At 35.7% G+C, this 16,411-nt stretch overlaps 1 protein-coding gene across 4 annotated transcripts in view; it reads left to right on the forward strand.

Moving 5' to 3' along the window:
* DCN (decorin) overlaps positions 1–16,411 on the forward strand; it is a 41,462-nt gene that overhangs the window by 12,631 nt on the left and 12,420 nt on the right. For all 4 annotated transcript variants that reach the window (XM_044226864.1, XM_044226863.1, XM_044226862.1 and 1 more), the window contains 3 exons: positions 6,202–6,314; positions 13,583–13,796; positions 14,625–14,738. In XM_044226864.1, coding sequence (XP_044082799.1) covers positions 6,202–6,314; positions 13,583–13,796; positions 14,625–14,738 — 441 coding nt within the window. The remainder of the gene's footprint in view (positions 1–6,201; positions 6,315–13,582; positions 13,797–14,624; positions 14,739–16,411) is intronic.

Raw genomic sequence — 16,411 nt, forward strand, 5'->3', positions numbered from 1 at the left:
ATTCTAAAGATGATAATGCTGACCAAAAAAAAAAAACCCAGCATAAACAAAGACTGATAGTTTACAAAGTCACCAAAAGAGCATACCATTTGCCACTATTAAACTAGAGTTAAATGGACCAGAACAGCTTTAGGGAAGTTTAGCAATTTGTCGGGGAATATATGCTTGCTAAACGAGGGGTGACCAGCCAAAGGCAGAGCTTGGTAGACAAGCTCTTTAGAGACCCTGAACTTCGTGGGAACATGACGGAGGCAGCAAGACCACAAAGGGTCTAGTAGGAAGAGCCAACCCAGGAATAAGAGCTTTAAATGAAAAGTCTGTATGTGATCTGTGGGCAGAGCAGATTTCAGCTTTTGGGATAATATGCATTATAATTATGTTATCCAGGAAAAAAACAACCACTTTTTCACAGATTTACAGACTAAATAATCAGCAAGATAATCGGAGCTGCACCCTTTCATCTCTGTACTGATGATACTTCCAGGTCTTTAATGGAGGGCCTGCTCTGCATTCTGGTAGGAGATTATTTTGTAGAACAATAGAACAACTTACTGAATTCTCATGAAAATTCTGTGAAAGGTGCAACAAAACCGAGGAGGCCTAGACAGTGGAAGCAACTTGTTTGGGGATGTTAAGGATCGAGAAGAGGAGCCAGGATGAAAATGCAAATACCAATCTTATTTAAGAATTGTAGAAACATTTAAAAATATACAAAACCTGCAAAACGAGGGGTGCCTGGGTGGCTCAGTGGTTTGAACATCTGCCTTCGGCTCTGGTCATGATCCTGGAATCTCTGGATGGAGTCCTGTGGGGGGCTCCCTGCTCGGTGGGGAGTCTGCTTCTCCCGCTCCCACTCCCCCTGCTCAAGCGCTCTCTGTCAAATAAATAAATGAAATCTTAAAAAAAAAAAGAAAGAAACAAACAAACAAACAAACAAACCTGCAAAATGAGAGACTCTGGTGCACCCGTCATCCAGCTCTCAGCATGGAACAACTATTGCCAGTATTTTTCTATGTATCTCCACCCGCCTTCCCCCTTCCATTTTATTTAGAAGCAAATTCCAGATGTCACGTCATTTTATCCAAGAATATATCCATACGTTTCTCTGAGAGATGAAAGCTCTTAATTAATACAATCATAACTATCAGATCCCATCTAAAATGTAAAATTATTTAATATCAAATATTCATTCTGAGTACACATTTTCAATTGTCTCATAAATATTAGAAACAGTTTATTTTACAGTTCCTGTGAATTAGGATCCGAATGAAGTACACATACTGCAATCATTTAAATAGTTTTTAAGTCTCTTTTAAACTATACATTTGGAAAACTTGTATTTCTTTACTTATAGTTTCTTTGCAGTTTATCTGCTGAATTGTTGCATTTCCTCTTCCCTCTTCCCTCATAAACCATGAGTTTATTTGCTGTAATTAAGAGTTTGTGTCTTTATTTGTCTCTCTCTTCTTTTGTTCCCCTTTACATGTTTGTTTGTTTCTTAAATTCCAACCTGTGAGTTCAATCATGTGTTTGTCTTTCTCTGACTGACTTATTTCACTTAGCATTACACTCTCTAGCGCCATCCATTTCATTTCAAATGGCAAGATTTCATTCTTTTTAATGGATGAATAATATTCGATTATATCTATATCTGTATGATATAAAAATATCTATATCTATTTATCTATCTATATAGATAGATATCAGATCTTCTTAATCGGTGAACACCTGAGCTGCTTCCATATCTTGGCTATTGCAAATAATGCTGCTATAAACATGGGGGTGTATAAATCCCTTTGAATTTGTGTTCTTGTATTCTTTGGGTAAATACCCAGTAGTGTAATTGTTGGATCATAAGGTAGTTCTATTTTTTAATTTTTTGAGGAATGTCCATACTGTCTTCCACATTGGCTGCCCCAGTTTGCATGCCCACCAATAGGGCAAGAAGGTTCCTTTTTCTCCACATCTTCACCAATGCCTGTTTTTTCTTGTGTTGTTGTGTGTTGTGTGTGTTGTGTTTTTTCTTGTGTTGTTGATTTTTGCCGTTCTGATAGGTGATAAAGTGATAGCTCATGGTTTTAATTTGCATTTACCTGATGATGAGTGATGTTGAAAATCTTTTCTTCTCTTTCCTTTAATATTTTATTTATTTATTTGACAGAGAGAGACACTGTGACAAAGGGAATACAGGCAAGGGGACGGGGAGAGGGAGAAGCAGACTTCCTGCTGAGCAGGGAGTCCAATGTGGGACTCGATCCCAGGACTCTGGGATCATGACCTGAGCTGAAGGCAGACCCTTAAAGACTGCCACCCAGGCGCCTTGAGAATCTTTTCATGTGTCTGTTGGTCATCTGGATGTCTTCTTTGGAGAAATATCTGTTTATATATTCTGTCCATTTTTAAATTAGCATAGTTGAATCCATTTCTTTATCAGACTGAAGCATGTACCTTTAACTGTTTCTTCTAAATTGGGAGTTACATCTACAGGCTTAACCAGATTCAATATTCATTATTTGCTTGATTGTTTTTGACAATACTTATACATAAATGAGGGTCTGTTTCTCCATCCAAAGGTTTATAATTGGTCTCTTCCCATGAGAAATACATGGCATACTGAGAAACTGTACCATTGAATCAGTTATCATGTGGGACGGGAAAGATAGTATCATTCAGGCACATGTAGCCAAAAGTTCCTCACAAATATGTCAAAGATACAGAAGACATTGAGAGAAACTTTCAGATGCAGATAATGGAGATGAAATATTTGATGGTAATATTTATTCCTAAAATATTTCTGGCCAACCAAGAAACAGAAGGAAAATTATTATTATTATAGCCAGTTGTATTCAAGTACTTCCAAGGAAAGTAAGAACTATTGTGAAAGCAGAATCTGAAGAGAGGATTGTACCAAAACATAGCAGGAAAGATCTTGAAGCCATGACCATGAACTTTTCACCATGGGACAGCAGGACAGACTAGAATTTTAAAACTAATCAATCAGTTGGGGTGCCTGGGTGGCTCAGTGGGTTAAAGCCTCTGCCTTCAGCTCAGGTCGTGATCTCAGGGTCCTGGGATGGAGTCCCACACCAGGCTCTCTGCTCAGTGGGGAGCCTGCTTCCTCCCTCTCTCTGCCTGCTTCTTTGCCTACTTGTGATCTCTCTCTCTCTCTGTTAAATAAATAAAGTCTTTAAAAAAAAAACCTAATCAATCAAAAAGATACCTTTATATATGAAGCGGTAAGACCACAACTCTCACAAAATATAGTCATTTGTCCCAGCTCTTCTGGAACTTACAGAAAAGAAAGAAAACTAAAGTGCAGGACAATACCTCATGAGCTTATATACAAACAGGAATTTGGCAGGGGCTGTGTGGTCGCCATTGTCTGGTGTGGTTAGGGTGAATATCTAGAGGAGAGGGGTAAAGGGGTTGTTAGAGCACTTTTAGGGGTTGTGAGAATGAAGCTTGAAGGACATGAGTGGGTGGAATATTCCATGAAACAGAAATAATAAGAACAAAAGCAAAATGAATAGTTAAGAATAAGCATAGTATGTTCAAGGAACAGTACAGATCAACTTCTTTAAAAAAAACACACATATGGCATGTTGCATAGTTCTAGAGTGAGGTCTCATACCATCTTGTTCTTGGTTTAGATTAAACATGAGACACCTTAGTGAAGTCATATAATTTCTTTTTTTTTTTTTTAATAGAAGTTTTTTGTTTTTTTTGTTTTTGTTTTTGTTTTTAATATTTTATTTATTTATTTGACAGAGAGAGATCACAAGTAGGCAGGGAGGCAGGCAGGAAGCAGGCTCCCTGCTGAGCAGAGAGCCTGATGCTGGGCTCGATTCCAGGACCCTGAGATCATGACCTGAGCCAAGGCAGAGGATTTAACCCACTGAGCCACCCAGGTGCCCCAAAGTCATATAATTTCATTTGATTTCTGTTTCTTTACCCATAAAAGGGAGTATTGGACTAATTTAGAAGTTCTTTAATTTCCGGGACCAGTGAGATTGTTTGAATGTTGAACAAGTTAATTTCTTATAAGGTGAAAACCAAATTCAACAAAATAACAACAACCTGGCATCTGCTTATTATAATGATTTTTAAGAAGGTATGTTTAATACAGAAGCAGAAGCTAGTTTCAGAAATGTGTGTATCCATGTATGTGAGTATGTGCATATGTGTAATTTATATTAAAACTAACTTCATTGCACTCATTTGCTTTTCTAATTTTGATATAGACTGATGAGAATCTCATTATAGAGTCTATCTGATCAGCATTTGGAATCATAGACTAGCTGTTACTTAATAGTCCTTCCCTTTGTGACATTCTAAGAACTCATAACTAGGGTAATGTCCCTGTTTTACTCTGCCTGTAGTTGTTGGAAAAACTAGTTGACAGTGCAATGCCCTGGCTAGACCTTAAATGTAACAGTATGTTCTTGCATCTGATATCAGAATAAATACAAAGTTTTATAAAAATATGAATATGTAAAATCCCTGAGATGGATATAAATTTACTTATAACTCAAAGAAGATAGTAGGGTTATGATTTTAATATTAAAATGATTTTCTAAGCATTAAAATGTGAAGATCCCAAGATTTTTTTATGCTAAATTTTCCAAAAAAATAATGTATACAATTCACCCCAAGACATTCCTAAAATTCTAGAAGGACAACATAACCAAAATTGTTAGCCAAGCAGATATATCATTTTTTCCCTCCACAACTGGAATTTATCTGCACTTTAGATTTGAACAAATGTTAAAAGAGTCACTGGGATTTAAGTTCAATAATGTATAAAAGTGAGCATAAGTGGAAATTAAAACTTTGACAAAGAAGCCCATGGAGTAATAAAGAAATGCAGGCAGGAAAGGCAATGTGTCTTTACTTGGTTGGAGAACACTAATTATCAAAGATTTGGCAGAAGACTGCCACTCCTAATTGCATGAAATTATCAAACTGACATTTCTGAAAATGGCAGTGATCATGACTGCATAATGCTGTTAAAAATCCTCCTACAAGATAGCTGTTTATCACCGAAAACACTTCACTCTTGTCATTTCTCTGTGAACTGTTTCTGTAGTAAGTTCTTGGAATATATTTATGTATGTTTAGAATCACATGCATTTTGATATTTAAATTTATAATAACGGTTGATCTCTGAATTGGATACTAGATTTTTCCCCCCCACTATCAACAGAGTCATGTGAGTAAAAAAGTTATTTGCAGAGAACTTAGAAGGTAGGTGATTTCAGATACACTTTCTGTAATTTTCATGGAGGACTTGAAGACAGCACAATGACTACCTTGATAATTGAACAGCACACACTTCTGTAAGGTTCAAAATGGAAAAGACATCTTTCCAACATAACAATTGCATTCCCTGTTACAGTTTTCCTTTTTATTGAACACTGTAGATTAATTATATTTTCTACAGGGATGTGGGCAATTTCTGTCTTGGTCATGCTGCGTTCTCAGAACCTGATAAACTGATGATGTCTAGAAGGTATTCTATTGGCTTTGTTGAGTGAATGAAAGAATTCCAGCTTCAAGTACGACGGAGAGGTGGAAAAACTTTTCTGATGTATGTTGTACAATCTCAAATACAGAAAAGATCACATGACTTTGATAGAATTTTAATAGAATATCAAATTTCTGCTTAACTTCCTACATCAATATGAAACAAAGCCAATGGAAGAGACAGAAGCATTTTGAATGTACCTCTGTGGCAATGGTAGGTTAGGGCAGATGGATCGTCAGTGATTTGGCTAAAGCTCTTCTCTACTAAATGGTATATTTATATAGAAAAGCATAAATTTAGAAATCATGTGCACTTAACACTGATCCAAGGAATTATTTTCTAAAACAAGAACAATGGGGTAACACCTTAATGTGCCCTGAGAATTTTCAGCCACTCTCTTACAAAATATGAATTTTAGTTTTACACAGCAAAGTAATTACATGGGAAAAATAATGTGGTCAGTGTATAATTTTAAAAAATATATAGAGCATTTGACTTCTTTGGAAAGGATAAAGCAGATCTTTTAAACTATAGTCGATGTAATTCCTATAAGAAGAAAAATATGGTAGTGGTAAAACTTTCATTGCAACATTGATTTTTTTGTGAGCACATCCTTTGTGATTCTGTGGTCCCATGTCCCTCTTACTGACTGCATATTTCTTTTACTGTCACACAAGGTCTGGAAAAAGTGCCAAAAGATCTTCCCCCTGACACTACGCTGCTTGACTTGCAAAACAACAAAATAACCGAAATCAAAGATGGGGACTTCAAGAACCTGAAGAACCTTCATGTAAGAGTTCTGTGTTTGTTTGTTTTTGAGTTGTAACAAGATCTGACTCACAGGATTCTTCAAAACAAGGCTAGGAGTACTATATGGTAATAAATAAGCACAGAAGCATTTATTAAATCCTCTATTTAGGGCGTGAGAGGGGAGCAAAGCATCATATTCATTAACCCCTAAAAAAATCAGCCAATTTTCTTACATTTGCCCCATATATCTTTGGTATTTGTATCCTCAAAAATACTTCATATCTTGGTCTTCTCTTATGTTTCATGAATTAAAGTCTTTATCTTCCTAGGTAGATTTTATTTCAATATTGGAGCAAAATACAAAATGGATTACTGAACTTAGTATTAGTTTATCTCTTTGGTCTTCTTTCATTAGTTTTCTAAGAGGTGCCAATGTTGTAAAGGCTCAAAGATTAGCACCAAGAGAAAAAGGGATAGCCATATGTAGTTTACTTAGTAAATATAATTCTATCTTCAAATATCTATATATCTATAGCTTGCTTTGTATTTGGAACTTTGCTTATTGCATTCTTATCTGTATCTGTGCTTTAATTGTGATTTTTACTTACCTCTACTCTATTATGTCACACATCCAGTCTATCAAACAGGATTCCAGCAGAAAATTGGTGGCACTCTCTAAAGTGTTCACAGAGAAGGCATTACTGAAGGGATGATTTGCAGAGGGATATAGGAACCAACGAAGCGTTATGAAACACCCAAGCCCACCTTGAAAGAGGTGGGGAGCCATAGTCTTACCTCCTCATTTCCTGTCTGTGTCTCCTATAGGTGAATCTAACTGGGGGCCAGGGTCAATATCATCTGGGTGAAGTAGTCCCCAGAGTTTATCTTCCCAGGACACAAAGGAAACTCACAAAGAACAAAGAATGAGTATAACTATAGTTGGGAGAGGGTGTGTGGAAAATGGAGGATGACCAACCCCATTAAATAGGGTTCAACATTGCTAAGGCAGCCTTCTGTCAGAGTAAGTGTATTGTCTTTTCAGGTAGGGGATCAGAATCCTGATAAACTGTATGCTCTAGTCCAGCTCTCTACCTGTGGATAAATAGAAAGTAGTTTCCTCTCAGAATATCATTGCACATTTAGTATAAAGAAGCCAACCTTCAATGTCCAAAATAAATACTTCAAGTCTCACTGTCTCTGTATTCTACTCTGGTAGACCACTCTTGAAGTATTAAGTCTGGTCCTGGGCAAGACATTTAAGGAGGGCATTAACTGTTGAGTATCCGCAGAATGGTTATCATGAGGATAAAGAATTTGGAAACCATGTCTGATAGGCAGAGTTGACAGAGATATGGATGCCCAAACTGAGTGAAAGAGGTCATGAGTGACAATTTTGAAGGGCCATGCTGGAAAAGAGAAATTGAATTACTTGCTTCAACTGTAAGATGACAGAATTGTCCTCTTGACAATTGAGTGGAAATTTCAGGGAAGCAGTTTTGCTCAACATTAGAAATACAATGTATAGGGGGCACCTGGGTGGTTCAGTCATTAGGTCTCTGCCTTCGTCTCAGGTCATGATCCCAGGGTCCTGGGATCAAGTCCCGCATCGGGCTCCCCACTCAGTGGGAAGCCTGCTTCTCCTTCTCCCACTCCCCCTGCTTGTGTTTCCCTCTCTTGTTGTGCCTCTCTCTGTCAAATAAATAAAATCTTTTAAAAAAATGCAATGTATAGTGTTAGAAGTTTCAGAAAATAATGGAGAGTTGTTTAGTTATGAGTGACCTCTATGTAGATATAAGTTTACAGGTTCTTATGATGAATAGCAGAGAAATACATTTTTAAGGTTGGGAGTATAAACAGAAAACTCTAATTTCAGATCCATTTAGTTCTTGTAACCATTATAGAAAATAATTGAAGGGATATATAGTAAGAATAGGCAATATATGTAAATATAAAAATAAGACATCTGGCTGGTATGCTTTAGAATAAGAAATATAGATTCAAGGGAAATAATGTAATGTAAAATAAACTGGTCATCTTATGTTATAGAACTAATATAATCAGGACAGGATTTAGATACCAACTTTCTGACAGCTAGAGTGAGAAAAGCAATAAACACCCACTAGGTGAAAATATACCATATTCTTAGAAGGTTGTAAAGATTTTTTCCTTACGATTTTAAGGTTCTCTATGGAACGATTAATATAAACAAAAGTGCAAATAAAATGGCATAGTCAGTTTATTGAAGTGTCCAACCATAGGAGACCAATGTAATGTAAGTAGTGAATGCTATCAGACAGATCAGACATATCCTACATCAGGTGACCAGTATATGAGAGAATATGGGACAAAAGGTTTTTTAGAGGGTTAGCAGAATTTTGAAAGGAAGAGAAGGAAAAGAGAATTTTCTCTACAAAAGGAAAGGAAAGAAGAAAATAAGCAGATAGGAGCTGGCTGGAGTGAAAGACAGGCTAGAAAAAGTGAGGATAAGGCTTGAGCTAGAGATTTCAAATCTTGAACCAGTGGGATCCATCTTCACTGTTAAGATGCCAGGCCTGAGCCCCAACCCACCTTTTCTCCACCTCCATGGTATGCTTTCCCTGGGAGTGGGACAATGGTGATACCAACAAGGTTTGTCAACGACTATGTAAACTATCACCGGATCTGTTAAAAGATTAATTTAAAAAAACAACATTATTTTCAATGAACTAAAATTTAAAACTTCATTTTATTTTTATAAGTTTACCCTAAAGCTAATTTTTAAGGGAGAAAAATTCTCTTACTCTAATCCTAACTTTCTATATTGTTAAGTATAATCTAAGTAATTTATTTAAACTCTGCATGGCCTTAAATAAGAGATCTATCTCTGTTTCTGTGACACTGTCATTAAATCTGGCATTTGTAATAATATGTTCTTTCTTTTCCATGTTTCTTTCTCTGTATGCTTTAGGCAACTACCATCTTAGCAATCTCTTTCTTTCTACTTCAAAGTATACATGGAGGAGAGAAAGAGTTTATTAGAGCTTCCAACTCTTCAGAGGATGTTAAACAGCTCTTTTTCTCTTACTCTTTCATTCATGATAGTTTCTATCCTTGTTATTATGCAAATAAACATTATAATTTCAGCCAGGAAAGCCACACTTGAATGAAAAGGAGGACGAGAAGTGAAACTTCAGCAACGATTAAAATAGAAAGGATTTGACAGAATGCTTCCTCTCTTCTCAATAGTTTTATCATTTTAGCCTCTGTGTCTCATGATGAGCAGTACATACTGTGCAAGAATAGTTTTATACTCGTATGTAATCAAGAAACACAGTTATCCTGTGAAATAGTGGAAAATTAAATATTATAGTGCCAACATTTAATATATTTCCTTTGAATTCATGCTTAAAAAATCTAGTCAGGGAGGTTTTTTTAACTAAAAATAAAATATTGTTAAAGATTGAGTAGTAGTAAACACTTGTCTAGCAATTACTATATACTAGGCTTAATACCTATACACACTCACTTACTAATTTTCACAACCATTCTTTTGAAGTGGACACTCTTAATAATGCTTTTATACAGAAGAGGACATCCGGGTACAGAAAGGTTACTTAGTCACGCACTGTAAGTCACACACATTCATCATCACTCACAAATAAGAGCCAAATGTTGAGACTGAAACTCAGGAGCACTGTGAATTGAGTCCGTTAATTGCCTATAAATATGATAGTAACCATACAATTCCTTAAAACCATACTTGATGCAGTGTAAACTGTATATAAGTGACTTTGGAGAAAACTACATCATATTAAGTCAGGTTTCAAGATTATTTTCTTCTAATTTTATTGAACTATAATTGCCATACAGCAGTGTGTTAAGTTTAAAGATGTATAGCATAATGACTTCATATATTGCAAAATGATCACCATAATAAGTTTAGTTAACATCCACCATATATAATATTATATATATATAATATACACACATACATATATACATATAAAACATTTTTTTCTTTTCATATATATATGAAAAAGAAACATTTTTTCTTTTCATATTTTTTTATATTTTTTCTTTTCATGTATATGAAAAGAAAAAAATGTTTTATTCCTTGTGAGGAGAACTTTTAGGGCTTACTCTCTTAGCAACCTTCAACTATACCATGCCACAATGTTGGCTATAGTCATCATGCTGTACCTTACCTCCCCTGTCCTTACACACTTTATAACTGCAAGTTTGTCTCTTTTGATCTCCTTCTTGGATGAAGGTGGTGAAAATGCTTTTATTCCTACTTTCACTCATTTCCATTGCCAGTCGCCTTCTTCATCCCCTCTTTCCTACCTCCCAGGCTAGATCCCTTTTTCTTTAGTTACCAAAGAAGTAGGTCATCCTGGTTTTTGAGGCTGTGCTTCAATTTTATCTCTCCTCCTCGGACTACTATCCCATCTTTGCAAAGTCATGATAAACTGATTCTGCTTGTCTTTTACCTTTTCTTTTCTTCTTCTCTGTTTTTACTTTTATTTGAATTTGTTTTATGCAGAATTGACTCCCAGGCCACAAATTTTTGTTTCTTCAGTATCTTCTGGGATATCTTTTTCCTCTGTGCAACTGCCTCTTCTGGTTTAAGATCTTTCTGCTTTTTCAGTGAGGATGTCTCAGTGCAGCAGGGAGAGCTCCTGCAGGGAGGGGTTCATCGGCCGTGAGTCCTGTCAATTCAACACTGCATCTTGGGAGCTTTGTTCCCTGGGATGTGCTCAATGACCAGAGAATCTACAATTCTTAAGTTCAGCAATACTCTCTGCATTTTTAAGCATGTGCAGTAAGAATTCAGTACTCTTTTTGGGCCATCTGTGTCCAGACTGACTGTTTGGCCCGGGGCTTACCTACCAACTCCACCATTGTAGGGACCGGGTAGCACACATGGCTTCCCCAAAGTTACATCCTTCAGATACTTGGTGGCTTTTTTGATATGCATGCCCTTGATGGCTTAGGCAGTTTCATGTGTGTTCTTAAAGCAGACACAAAGATTTGAACATCCTGATTTGTGTGATCTTATAGGATTTTCTGGGCCAAGTGAATAGTGAACCATTTTTGGAGGTCACCTTGGGTTGTTTACAGGAAGAGCTTTCTGCTTTTCATCAGCTGATCTCCTAAAGAATACCTGAGGTTCACCTTTGACTCTTTCTTTGGTTTAGCTGGTCTTTTGCATTAGCCAATGGAATTAGTTTTCTTTTGTTTTCCCATCTTAACATCTTGTCATTTCCTGTTATAATTGTAAGGGTGCTTTCTTAAATACATATCACTGTGTCTTTTTGGCACTAATATCAACCATCTTTAAGCAATACTGTATATACGCAATTAACTTTTTTTCATTTGTGGATTTTTCTTTAAGGTGGTTTTATTAAAGCATGGGGACAGGACCAATGGCAGAAAGAGCTGCCTTACCTATGGATCTGTTTTATGTGAAATTCTAATTCATATAGGTCTTGAGATTTTACCTCATTATGACTAAAATTTACAGAGTTTATTTATGTTACAATTTTTTTTAAAAATTTGAGAGCAGGAATGTTGCCATTTGAAAGGTGCTTTGCAAATAAATTTATATACATTATCATGTTTGCCCTGTAGATGCTATTATTATTCCCACTGTACTGAAGAAATAATTGGGGCAAATGTCACACAACCCCCAAGACTTAATAGCAGACACTACGGTGGCATGCTCACAGGTAGAGACATCATCTAGTTATTATCTAGTTTAAAAAAGATGATATTTTATTAGTGGAAATGGCAGATAATAGATCATCAGGGTGATTCTTCATACTAGGTTTTGATACTTAACATAAAATAATCAGATTTTCAAACCATGTTGAATGCATTGAATGATATCTAGCTTTCAGAGTTGTCTTTCATAGATAGCAATAGAAGATCTCCTCTTTCTTTATGATTAAGCATCTGCCACTTTGGGTGTCTTTCAATGATGTGAGTCCTCTTAAACCTCTCCTCTGGCTCTTGCTTTTACTAATTTCCTGGACATTTTACTGGTTAATATTAATTTCCTATGACTTTAACTCTCATGTGTTTTTTAATTTTCTGTAATACTCATTGGAATTTCCTGGGGTTTTGTTTTAATCAACCCATCATCTTTTAGGATTAGCTGAAAAACTATTACTTAGAAGGAATTTTAGTTAGTCAAGTAATGTGAACTCCATGAGCATATACATGTGTTAACTAACCAGCTGTTACCTTCAGAAAGTATTCCTGCATTTCTGAATCTGGAAGTTCTCATTGTTTTCTTTTTTTGTCCCTGTGCTTTTCATATATGCACATAAATCCACTGTAATTGAAAATGAGGTTTCTTAGACCATACTCAAATGATCCTGAATTTCTTAGGATTAATTGATAAGAAGATTTAGTATAATAAGAAGCATGGTTCTATAGACATACATATCACTGGAAGAGAAAGAGGTATTTAAAAATAAGCTCAGCAATAGCTATACATATTCCAGTAATGAATGAGAAGCAATTTTGCAGAAACAAAAATTTGAGAATTACCAAATACGTTAGCATATTTGTTAGCAAAACCTTTATATGTAAAAAGGACAAAAGCAGAAGAAAAATATATTAAAGCTCTGCATTTCGTATTAATTACATCTTTATTTTCTGTAGACCAACTATTAAAATATATTAAAACTTACTAAAATGAATAGTATTGTGATCAGGTAATCCTTTCTTTCCAAAAAGTACAGAAAACAGTAGCAGAACAAAAGGAAATTCATTTAACCTTTCAAGTGACAAAGAAATGCAAAGAAATTATAATGAGGTACAACATGGTGTACTAATTTGACAAACTTTTTGAAAAAAAATAGATCTAAATCTATAAGGCTGCAAGAAAGCACAAAAATTTTACTCTTTTACATTGCTGTGGTAATATAAATTGGTGTCACCGTTTGGTACTGGAATTCATGGCAGCAGTCAATGAAGATGGATTTTAGGCTGGGGGATGGATGCACTGGACTCTTTTCTGGTATCTCGGGTTACTCTTGTAGTTTCAATCTTTAGAAGTATTAACTGTTTAAAAATTGTCTATCTATGTATCTATATTATAACCTATAACCTATATCTCATCACCTTTATTCCTGATGCTCCTGATGTTCAGATCCTCATATACTTCTTAAGTGAAAGAGTCACGTTTGCTTAATTTTTTCTGATTTCTTGCAATATATATAATATTTGATTTTTTTTCTAATTTCTTGCTATATATATATAGAGAGAGAGAAAGAGAGAGAGAGTTGAAATTACGGTGTTGTTTTTGTTCATTATCTATAGACGTTGATTCTTGTCAACAACAAAATTAACAAAATCAGCCCTGGAGCATTCACACCTTTGTTGAAATTGGAACGACTTTATCTATCCAAGAATCATCTGAAGGAATTGCCAGAAAAAATGCCCAAAACTCTTCAGGAGCTGCGTGCCCATGAGAATGAGATCACTAAAGTGCGGAAAGCTGTGTTCAATGGACTGAACCAGATGATCGTCATAGGTACAAATATTCTTAAAACTCTAAGGCCAGGATTGAAGGTCCACCTTAGAAGATTCCAAGTAAGCTATAGCTTCAGGAGGTAGACCAGCCAGAGCTTACATATCTTTAGCCTGTAGGAGTAACAGTAGCAAAATCGGCAGAAATGAGATTTGGAATCGTACCTTACAATGTTTTTGTTTCTCATCCTCGAGGATCTGAGAATGTGGAGAAGTTCTAGGGCCAAAGTCACCCTGCTGTATGCCCAAGTTGCGAGATGGAATTAGGTAGTGATTGATTAGAGATATGTGGGGATACCTTTCCATCATGGGAATTGTTTCTATTCTGAACATCTGTAAATCACTTGCTTTAAACAATGTGTTCTAACGTTTTGCTCCATGTGTGGTAAAAATGATGATTTTATAATTGGCTTACAAGATGCTAATATTTCAAATTATTTCATATTTTAATTCATCTCAAGAAAGTAATAACACCATAATAAGTGTGACTTATTAACATGTGCTTTTGCTGATTTCTGTGCAATCCTGTATATGTACTTTAAATAATCTTCTTGTTATTGTTTTCATCACTATTGCTTTTTCCATAAATTTTTGTTTTCTTATTGTGTTTGTTGTTTGTTTTAAAAAAAGAAAATTTTGCCTCAGTTTGCTATCCCTTTGAAGAGTGTATCCTTTAATTTCTCTTTGGTTTCTCAGTCAAGTTGTTATCAACCCTTATTTCTCTTAAAATCCTTAAAATCTCTTAAAATCTTAAAAAATTGAAGCAGACCCTACTCTGATTTGCAATATCCTAATGTTGTCTGCTAAAGCTTTGTATTTATTACATTTGTAGAACTGGGCACCAACCCACTGAAGAGCTCGGGAATTGAAAATGGAGCCTTCCAGGGAATGAAGAAGCTGTCCTATATCCGCATTGCTGACACCAATATAACTACCATCCCTCAAGGTGACAGAAAACTCTCTAAAGCAGTCTGAACAACTAAATCTTAAAACTTTAACATTAAAAAAAAAATTGTTTTGGAAATTTAAATGGTGACTGAAGTAGCCAATGTTATTGCTGGTAAATTGTTTACCCTTGGAAGTGTTTTTTGTTTTTTTTGTTTTTTTTTGAGCCTAGATGACTCCTGGGCCATCAAGGCCCACAGTAGAGATGGCTAGACCCTTCTACCTATTAAGTCTCTTCTAAGATATAACTTAACACACAATGATTTCATATTAAATAATTGGGATAAAAGAGAAGAATTGTGATAGCACAAATGTACAATTATTTAAAAAACAGAATGCCTAGTGGCATTAAAAAAGAAGATACATGACGTACCTTGAGCCAATTTTTACTTGAGTCTGCAATCTTTTAGTGAATTTCTTTCCATCATAGGACATCTCAGGCCTTATGAGTAAGAGCAGCCACAGAGGTCATGCTCTTGTATGATAGTGCCCGTTGTATGTTGTAGAGTGGGGATTTTGGTCTGTATGGTTGAGTTCAGTTTGTCCCTAATTGGCTCTAAGGCCTTGGACAAGTTTATTCAATACTTATGCCTCAATTTCTTAATATTTAAAAATATTTTAAATATTTAAAATACTTAAAATACTTTTAAATATTTTTAAAATTATTTAAAAATATTTTTAAAAATATTTTGTTTATTTATTTGACAGAGAGAGAAAGCATAAGTAGGCAGAGCAGGAGGCAGAGAGAGAGGGTGAAGCAGGCTCTCCACTGAGCAGGGAGCCCTATGAAGAGCTCGATTCCAGGACCCTGGGATCATGACCTGAGTCAAAGGCAGCCACTTAACCAACTGAGCCACTCAGGTGCCCCTGCCTCAATTTCTTTATTCATGAATGTGTAATAGCATTAGTTTGCCTTAAAATTAAATAACTAAGAGAAATATCTGGTATTCAAATAAGTAGTAGGTTAATATTACCTTTTATTATTTCTTAAAATTATTTTGACACTCATTTTGCTTAGGCAAAGTACCAAACACCAGAGACAGGACAATGAATAGGGTCTATTACCTGACTTCAAGGAGCTTATCACCAGAGCAAAGCCAGACAGGTCAGCAGCAGTCATCACACGGCCTCATGCTAAGGGTTCCCTGGGGGAGGCAAGGAAGCCAATCTTTGTGAATCAGAAAAGAAATCAACTCACCAAAAAAAGCAATTCCTCTAATTCTCACATTTTCCCTGCTCCAGGGTTTTAGTGTCACAAAAGCCCCTCTATATTCTCAAATTTTCCCCTCCATCTGGCCATCTGGCCCTTTCTCAGCTTAGATATCTCGTTTTTGGACTGGGTACATAATGTAGGTTCTTGCCCACAGAAAACAATTACCCTTCACTGTACTTCCACAGAAACTCAGCTTCCAAGAAGATATATTCCATAGAATGGTTTCTTACCATCCCTTGCTCTCTCCACAGTCTTTTTGCTACAGAAGATGTTTTTATGCCTATAATAGTAACTGCTGGTACAGATTAGATAGATAGATAGATAGATGATAGATAGGTAGAGATTGATGAAGCACCTTCATGTTGGGCCTCCAACTTGTTGCATCATAACAAGTGGTTTTATCCTTTTGTTTTTTTTTTTTTAATTCCCAGTGCAGAGGTGTACATATCTATATCTATATT

Source organism: Neovison vison, chromosome 12 (genome assembly GCF_020171115.1).
Source record: "Neovison vison isolate M4711 chromosome 12, ASM_NN_V1, whole genome shotgun sequence".
Classification (NCBI taxonomy): Eukaryota; Metazoa; Chordata; class Mammalia; order Carnivora; family Mustelidae; genus Neogale; species Neogale vison.